The sequence below is a fragment of the Populus trichocarpa genome, chromosome 2, assembly GCF_000002775.5.
Source record: "Populus trichocarpa isolate Nisqually-1 chromosome 2, P.trichocarpa_v4.1, whole genome shotgun sequence".
NCBI classification, from domain to species: Eukaryota; Viridiplantae; Streptophyta; class Magnoliopsida; order Malpighiales; family Salicaceae; genus Populus; species Populus trichocarpa.
In genome coordinates, this window is record NC_037286.2 from 24108351 (window position 1) to 24118483 (window position 10133).

A 10133-nucleotide genomic window follows, 5' to 3' on the forward strand; every position below is an offset into this window, starting at 1 on the left:
AAGCTCTTTGTCTACTAATTCTACGGTCAAGATTTATTTCCTTGTAAATATGAGATTGAAGTTGATTTTCGAAATTCGTATGATATAATCTCTTTGTTTTTTCTTTTTTTTAAATATAATGTTCCAATTAATTTATGTGTCTCAATTAATTTCACAAATTTTAAATTTAACAACTATATAAGCATAATTCGTTCAAAAGAACTCAAACTTATAACTGGAATAAATCTTTTTTTATTATTATTACTGACCGTTGATATCACAAGAACAATATGATGAACAAACGGTGGAGGCAATAGGAAAAAGGTGGAGCTGAAAACAGCATGCTGTATGGATAAATTATTGTGTTTGCTCTTTCTATATTGTCTATCAATTCACTGCACGCTCTGCTTTGGAATTGCCAGATTTTTATTTTATTATAATTATTATTATTTTCTTCTTGGCTCGCATTCAATTGGAAAAGCTAGGCTGGAACCACCGAGTATTGTCTCGTCAAGGTGATGAAGTTGAAGGGGACGACTACCTTAGTTTTTGTGCACCTTTGATCATCACCCTACATCTATGTTACATGATCTTTTACCATTAATCATCGGTGGTGGGAGATGATGAGGCAGCTTGATTTTTTTTATAGAAAAAAAAACATGTTCTTGCATCAAGTAGATGAATTAAGATTTTCTTGATAAATTATCCTTAATGCTAATTTCAAGGTTTGAAACCGAAAGAATTAAAATAAAATACACCTTTTTTACTATAATAATAGATATTATTAAACTCCACCAGTTTAATACTTGAGTTATGAATTAGATGGGTTAATACATGTTAATCTAAAATAAAATTATTTTAAATAAATTTAAATTGATATTATTTTGAATTTTCTTAAAAAAATCAAATCGAGTTTTGACTAGATTGTGAGTTGCTTGTCATATTGACAGGGTTAACCCCCACTCAATTTAATTTGCAATCTGGCTCGAACCAAGTTTTGAATTGGCAAATCATCAAGTTGATTCGCAAGATCAAGTTATGTTTAGTATCATTGATTTAAAATCACGGTGTTTGTTTGTTTTTGTAGTTAATTATTTTTGCATGATTTTTTTTATATGCTTTTAGATGGTGTAGATATAGTAATGTAAAAAATATATAAAAATATTATTTAAAATAAAATAAAAATATAAAAAAATAATATTTTAATTGAAAATCACATTTAAAATCACACGAGCAAGCTCGAACCTTGATACTGATGAGGTGCATGGTGGAGATTTTCATGTGGAGGCCCAGATGCCTGTGGGCAGTCTAGAAAAGCAAACTGAGGAAGGAAAAGAAAGAAAAAGGTGAATCTATGCCCGGTCCAAAGCTGAGACGTGAAGGGGGGGCCCTTGAAGCAACATCTTGAAAACCTTTATTTATTTATTTTGTAATTTGTAAATAAAACAGTGAAATGATGAAAAGCTCTGTTCATGCGAGAGCCACCGGTTAATCATATATATTCCTCTTGTGGGTCTCCCTAAGAAAGTGATTATATCACTGAAATTCGGTAATTATTCTCTTTAATGGCAGTCTTAATGCTTTGCAGGTGTATGAGGTTAAAAAGCAAGACCAGCTTTGGTAACAGCATGCTTGTTTTAAAGTTCAAAATTCTCTTGAGAAAATCTCCCTTCGACCTAATTTTTTAATGGCGTGCAAGACTTCCCATGTTAATGCTACGCAGCTATGCATAGCCACTGTTCCATGAGAGGGAGAGGATTTTTAATAGATGGTTCTTGGCTTTTTGCCAATTTTTCTCTGGGCATGGCTGCTTTTCTTGACATTTGTGTACATATTTTCATGTTGGGTGTCAAATTCATTGATAGTTTGTTCGGAACTGTAAGAGATTTTAGTCAAATTTCATGTTCCGAAACTATTTTAAGTGTTAAAAAATGAATTTTAAGTAGAATTCAGTATCTAAAAATAGTACAAAAATAAATTATATATCAATTTTTCTAGGTTACTGCATTAAAGATGAGAAATTAATGTTCAAAACCACCTTACAAAGACAACGAGGATGATATATTAAGAGGGTGTTCGGTTGTGTGGTTGCTTCTGTATTTGAAGCAACCACAGCAACTCACTCGTTTGGTAATGCTTCCACAACAGATTTTTACTGGTAGGACCTATCGTTAATTGTGGCACGGCCACAAGTTTGCAAGAAACAGCAATTTGCTGCTTCTTGAGCTAGAAAACTCATGAACAGTGGAGCTAGCTCCACTGTTCATGGTTTTCTTCCATGACAGTGGAGCATGCTCTACTGTTCATGGGTTTTTCTCATGGATAGTGGAGCATGCTCCACTGTTCCGGCCGGACCGGTCCGGTTCAACATTAAAAATACATTGAACCGGGTCCGATCTAACAAAATAAAAAAAATATTTTTTATTTTTAATTGTGTTTTATTAAAAAAAATAGTGTTAAACATTATTCAATGACACTACATAAATTAGATGGAGCTCGCTTGATGACGTAATATTTGTAGAATTTAATCGCAATCCCAATTTTATTTCTGATTATATTTTACCTATGTTGTTGTGCTCTTAAAAAATTTAATGGAACTCATGATATAATAGTAATAGTTAAATCTACAATATTTAAATTAAAAACCATCAATATTAATATATATTTTTTAAATTTATTTTATAACCTTAATTTCAAAAGCATTATTAACCAAACACATTAAACTATTTTTTCTTCAACCTCAATTTCAACCACAATTTTAACCAAACATCTATTTTTTCAAACCAACCTCAACTAAAAATACTTTTTATAAAATAATTTTTTTCAAACCACAACCACAACAGCTACCGCAATACCAAACACACTCAAACTATATATATATATATATATATATATATATATCGGAACTCCCTCTCCTGTTCATCTCCTTTTCTAGTCTATTCTAACAAGCAAAGTCAAAATAAAAAGGGCCAATGCATAGCCTTTTTTTCAAGAGCTTCAATGAAGCGAAGGGGAAAATAGGGAAGGAGTTGTTGAGTTATCATGAAATGATGCCTGTGTTTAGGTAGGATATGGAAGAAGCATGTTTGTTGACATTTTACTATTTCAACTCACGCCGGTCCACTGAAATCATTGGTCACCCCTATGATTTGTTTTTTAAAAAAAATTGTGAGAAAAGTTAGTGCAAGCTAACAAAAAAAAAATGATTTGGAAGTTCTTAATGTCGTACAATGCCAATCTTATCATGTTTTTAATATATATATATTTTTTTATGTTTTTATATTATTAATGTTTTAGTATAAAAAATTAACTTAAAAAATATATTATATTGATGTATTTTTAATAAAAAATCACATTGAAAAACAACATCTACCACACTCCCAAATAAAAGAATAAGTGATGCAGTCGATTTGTAAAAACTAAAAGTTCTGAGCATTTAGGTAAGTATCTAACACAACTAGATGAGGATCTGACCCAAACAGATTTGTAAGAATGACTTAACATATGCTTTTATAGGTCAATTAGATAAGTTTAGATCCAAGAGGAGATTAGGTCATGCTAGACTATATTATTAACTTAAAACAAAGATAACATGAGATCCAACTATTGATTCGAACTTAAATTTTTAAGGTGATTTTATAAGTAATTTTAATATTAGAAGTGAGTATGTTGTTTATCTGATTGTTAAATTTCTTGTAATTAAGAATTAGGCTTGAATGTTGTTATTTGGGCTAATTTTATTATTTTTGTTCCGAGGTTTTTTAGATTATTTTTGTTTTAATTTTCTTTATGCTTACAAAATTCTAATTGTTTTTTAGTAGAAGTAAGATTTTCAGTTATATTTATAAGTCTTGTTATCCTTTAGAAAGACAAATTTTATTAATTTTATTTTTAAAGAAACAAATTGCAAATTTAGGATTTTCATCTTAATTTTTTTTACACATTAAAATTACTGTGTTTTTTGTGTGTTATTACTATCCTAATAGATTATGCATGTATCAATAAAGTATACAAGTTTTTGACAAAAAAATGGAAAATTCATTTTTTTTACTTTTTTGGTTGTATTTTTCAAGGAATGTAATCCAATCATTTATACAGATCGCTGCACAAATCATATTAATGTATTTATTAATTAGTACTAGTAATTAGTAAACTACTGCTGATGGAAAATGGCAACAATTCACCAACAGTCCATACAAGAACATGAACGTTCTCGAAATGATCTCTGACAAGATTATAAATCCTTGACAATATCCATGTATCACCCCCATCAAGCTCAATCCAGCAAAATCCAAGGTCTTTCCTTTCACCCATTTCCTTCATTTTAAGCCGCACCTCGGCAATCCCCTCCCAATTCATGTCTTCACAAACATACTGGAGAGAGCCATATAAGATCACATCTCAATGTTGCCATGTATTTTACAAGCACTAAGCAAGGCCTTCATGATCACATCATCCGGTTTAAGAGGTATGTCAAGCATAAGCTTTTCAGCCTCGCCTAAAATTCAAGAGCCCCTAACAGCGAAATCGCATGAAGAACACTAACCAAAGACATAATTTGGAGACAATCTCCCAATTGCTTACAACGAAACATCTCCATTGCCTCCATAAAATGTCAATTCTGTGCATATCAGAGATCATCGCATTCCATGAAACCAGACTTACTATCAAAGGAATCCCTAGAAGCTATAAGATCCTCCATCCTCGTATACCCATCAATGATCACATTCCATAAAACACCATTACCCTGTACCTTCCTCTTGTCTCTCACCAACTTGCTATAATAACCAAATTCAAATAAATGCTTGGAACACAAAACATGAGCATCTTTCAAGACCCCCACATATAATTACATTCTAAAGAGATTACTAAGAACAAACTCATCACTGACCAATCCTGCTTTCACAATAAACCCACGAAGCTGTTTTCCTTCTTCCACCTGGCCAATTTTGCACAGGCTTTTAACACACAAGGGAGCGTGAATTTATTGGCTTCCACAAGACCATCGGTAAGCATGTGGAAAAAAAAAATACAGTAATGCCTGTAATGAGTTGACATGACAAAGATGATCATCATCAGTTTCAGCTAAAGCTCTAATGATAGTATTCCAAGAGAAGCAATTGGGCTCACGAATTTGGCTAAAACACTTGCGTGCATATTTGATGTTGTGATGAGAAGAGAAGGAGATAAATTTTGATTAGCAAACCAAATCAATCTGATTCATAACAACAGTTTAATATGTAGTTCCCAATCAAATAAACTTGAATTTTTCAGTTTAAGTCACGCCTGACTCTTTTTTGGACCTTAATCTGAGTCCAGCATAATTTATAGTGTCCTGTTTCACTCGGATGCAGCATTTATCAACTCTTCAAGCAACATGGATTTAACTATGCAGGGATGAGGAGTGGCAGTGCTTGTTGGTGTGCCAAGGAAAGGTGCAGTCTTCATGACTAAGACCATCAATGTGCTCAACGAAAGAACAGTTGAGGAGGGCAGCTTTCTTTGGGAATTATATACCAAGGACTGACCTCCCATCCGTGCACACACAAGGTAACCAACTCCCTTGCTGTCACAGGTTTTGGGCTTTCATTTATAGTAACATCATTAACCACAGAGGAAAAGGTCCCGCAGAAGTTGGAATTGGAAAAAAAATAGAGTTTTCATGTGCCATCATGAGTCAAAGAATAAAAGGAACAGCCATGAGGCTCAAAAGAAGATAATTTGGTGGCCAGTAGGAAATGCACAGTGGATTAAGACTCGATGAGGACACGCATATGCCTATTTCCAGGTGAATCAAATACAGTCCATGCCTTTCCAAGTAGGCAGAAAATGACATTAACAGTGTCGCTTTCTGCATAAATATAAGCAAACGAAGGCTATTATGAATGCAGAAATGTGCATATCTATAGAATTTCTTTTAATTTCAAAAAGCACTTCTTGGGGTACTGGTTTAAGCCAAACCAGAACTTCACTGCTCAGGAATTTTGAAGCCTATCTAGAAAACAAAAGGATTGAATCTACTTTAAACAAAAGAACAATTTCGGTTGCATTTATATATAATATCTCTTCCTATTTTAAACGCATGCCCAATTCTAGAGCGCCATGCTTCATGCATAGAAACTTGATGATTGGATCACTTACTCCTAAAACCTTCACTTGTACTTTTCCATTATTCTTCTTGCTTCTTCTTCAGGGTCCTCTAAAGTGGTACCACCACCTCCTTTTGGCCCTTGGTCCTTGTTCAAGGCAATGAATGTGAAGTATACGAGTCCCATCGTAGCCTGTTATTCAAGAAGAAAGCAATACTTAACAACGTTAAAAACATACTGCTCAAACACGCTTCAGTAAAACCAACCAACCTCCCCCCCTGGCAGAAACAAACAGTTTGTCCAGATGGTTGTAAGAGTATAAGTGTATAGCAGTGAAAATTGAAAAGCACATAAAATTTCATTTCTCAACAAGGCTTTTGATCAACGGATATTTTTTAAGACATGCACATTCTCTGGGACTGGATAATTTTCTGGCACCCGGATCAAAACTCGGCAACAAAAGCCAACATCTCTCTACAACCCAATCAAATGTACCCACACAGTCACACACATACACATTCATGACTGTCCCTTGACCCATAGATCAGTGGTATCTCACTGATGGCTCGGCGCCAATCACAAGGAACAATGAAGCTTCATAGGGTCTTTATGTCCAGGCCCGCTTCTTCACAGACATGTCTGTTTCACCTAGTCTCTCTCCGAGATAGTGCCCAAATCGTTAGGCCTTTTGTGTAGGTCAGAACTTAATCGACAACGAATTTCGCTACCTTAGGACCATCAAAGTAGATTATTGACATGTCTTCATTCATTATATTTAAACCCCAACATAAGAAATTGGATATGATTTTATATCAATCATCAACACCCAACTTCACAAGAAGCAAAAACAGAGGACATACCAGCGCAAAGAAAACTGTTGACAGGAATGATTTTAGCAAAAACAGCGAAACTGCCAATACAACAAATGTCACCGCAACCCTTGCTATCGGTCTCGGTACAGAGTTCTATAAAAAAACAGAACAGAAAAATACCTTAAATTAGACCAAAAAAAACCATCCCAAAATCGAAAAACCAGAGAACACAAAACTTACAGGCACAAGATTGGTCCCTGTCTCGATACCATCCTTCCCAACCTTCCATACTGTCTGAACAACTAATAATTCACAAACCCTTAAATCACAATCAGACCACAATTATCAAGTTACATCTAAATATAAAAAGGGGGAAAATGCTGACCTTTTAAGAAATTAGACTGTGCAGCGAAGACTACAACAGGAGCTGAGCGAGGATTCTTGGTTCTGGGATTCTTGACTAGCAAGTTTGGAAGTAGAGATTGCTTCTTGAGGTTTAAAAAGGAGTTTTCATTTAGGGTTTGGTTTTTATAACGTTTTGGAGAGGAAAGTGGAAAGGGAGAACTTAGATTATTAGTATGAAAAAGAATAAGTGAAGGGGCAGCCATGAATTGCTTATGGTGTTTAGCTACGACTTGTACAGCACTGTACAAAGTTATAGCTGACTGGCTGTCATTGGAAACTCTCTCGCAGCCTCACAAGCTTGGAGGTAAGGGTCCACAGGAACTAGATATCAGTTCGGCTCATCCATGAAATTGCAGCATCTGCTAGCTATTTGACCAGCGTATTGCCGCGGGTCAATTGTTTTTTGTTTTTTTTTTTCAAAAACAATGAATATAAGTTTATCCACATCTTGATGAACATAAAAATTTTTCAATAATATTTATATGTATATCTAATTAATTAATTAGTTAATTAATTTTATATTTAATTAAAAGATAATTAAAATTAAGATATTTAACTTTATTATATGATCATATACTCAGTCGTATATAATAATTTTATTTTTTTAAATAAATATTTTATTTAATTAAATGATTATTCATGTCAATAAAAGATAACAAAAAATCATTAACATAAACAATTTAATAAAACCATGAAGCTCTGCTATAAAACAATCCTTAAATAGTAAAATTTTTAAAAAATAAATTAAAACCAATTTTACGTTGAATTATAAAATAAAAAAATATCAATTTAAAAAAACTAAGAGAGCCCAGACAAACCTCCTAAACCTTAATATCTGAAACTAGCAACTCGTGAATTCTTATACTCGAGCTTAATCAAGAAGGTCAATTCCAAACTAATTTAAAATTAAGGATGAAACAAAAAAAATAATCTAAAAAATTTGTCAAAGGGAGAAAAATAAAAATAAAAATAAAAAGAATGAGTATCATGTTTGATAGGAAAAAAACCTAAAGATGATGAAATTAGACACAATAAAAATTAATTTTAAAACTTATCTAAAAAAACAAATAACAATAAAAAATAGGGACCAAACTTGAAAGATGAAAAAAATAAAGGGGGATGAAATGAAAAAAGAATTCTAATTTTATAAATTATTTAAAATAAAATAAATAGTAATAAAAAAAGTAGGAACCAAATCCGAAGAGATTAAAAACTGAAGGGTTTCTTTAAGATTTTAAATGTGCAAGCATGAAAATCAAGGAGAGACAATAGGAGTGCGGGGGGGCACGACACCAAACCGGACGGTCATTGGCCATATACATACTGCCTCCTCGATGAGGCGACGTTAAGACGATTAGAATGTTGTCGATGGACATACACACTGCCTCCTCGTTGAGGCGACGTTAAGACGATTAGAATGTTGTTGATGGAGGTGGCATTTGACCACCAAACGACCTCACATGCGTCTCCTAAAAGGCATAATGATTGTCAATGTACATATGCTTTCATTGCAAGCGTCAACATTTGTTTTCCATAATATTTGTATATATTAAATCACACAATTTCTCTTTAGCCAACCTAATAATTACCAAAAAGCTTGAGTGCAAATAAAAAATTAACCCTGGACATAAGATATAAAAAATCCAATTTCAAGGCATGTAAGTCATTTTACTTTTTATCAAAAATAAAAAAAAGGACAAAAACACTCTTAAACGTCAGCTTTAAAAACTTTTGAATATGAGAGCATAAGAGGCATTTTACCGTGCATTATAAAAATAAAAAGATGTAATTGTCCCATTCAAATTTTGAAATGACAAATGGACCATTATAAAATTACAGCATTACCCCTGATAGCATGTTTTCTTGATTTTGTTTTTAAAAGGCAAAATAAATATTTCACCTCAAACTTCAAAATAGCCATCCATGTCCTCTGTCTTTTCATTTTTGTCTCGTCTATTTCAACCTCTCCCTCCCCTAACAAATTAATCTAAATTGACCTACAATTTGGTCTTATAAAGGCTAAATAAAAAAAGAAAAGGGACAGAGAAAAAAAAACTATAAATAGTGTGTCTACAATGTTTTATAAAGGGATTCAAAGTGTATTTTACACAATGAATCCCCCACCGCTTTTAGTATTTTTTACTAGATTGGTGGTTCGCGTAGTGCTGCAAGCAAAATCAATTTTGTTTTAACAAGAAAAAAGAGTTCAGGAGACAGTAATATTTTTAAAGAAGTAAGAGAAATTCAATAATCCAGTTATATCCTGATTAATTTAATAATCCAATAAAAAAATGAGATAACAATAGAAAAAAATAAATAAATAAGAAATATGTTTTGGGGTAAAGCTAGGCTAACATGTGACTCGTGACCTGAACATGAGATATGTTCAGATTACAAGTCTATCATGTGTCCCAAGTCATGATATCAGGATAATTTGATAGGAAAATAAATTGATGATAAATAGAAACAAAACTGGAAAACCAAGAGATAAATGTAGATTAAAATATTTAATATTACAACACGATTCATTTACCTAATTGTGTTTAATACATTTATTTATTAAAATTAATTTGTAATAGATTCAACACACAATTAAAATTTATTGAATATAATAAAAGAATAAAAATACTATGCAAGACTTCACATATTAAAAATATTATATAAAAACTAATATTTTTAATTTTTTAAAATAAACCTAATCTATATAAAATATATAAAAAAAACCATAGATCAATCATATTAACCTCATCAAAAATTAAATACAACCAATATAATTAAAAACTAATCGCTATTTAAAAAATGTTAAATAAGCCAAAAAAACCATAGAGAAGATATATTAATTAATATA

General features: G+C 32.2%; 1 protein-coding gene across 1 annotated transcript; it reads right to left on the reverse strand.

The window, feature by feature from the left end:
* Positions 1–5865: 5865 nt before the first annotated feature.
* LOC7471188 (uncharacterized) lies at positions 5866–7642 on the reverse strand. Its single transcript, XM_002303050.4, has 4 exons — positions 7266–7642; positions 7121–7182; positions 6929–7033; positions 5866–6260 (listed from the first exon to the last, which is right to left on the reverse strand). Exons 1-4 carry the CDS (start codon positions 7486–7488, stop codon positions 6132–6134), a joined length of 519 nt encoding a protein of 172 aa, XP_002303086.1. The 5' UTR covers positions 7489–7642; the 3' UTR covers positions 5866–6131.
* Positions 7643–10133: the final 2491 nt, after the last annotated feature.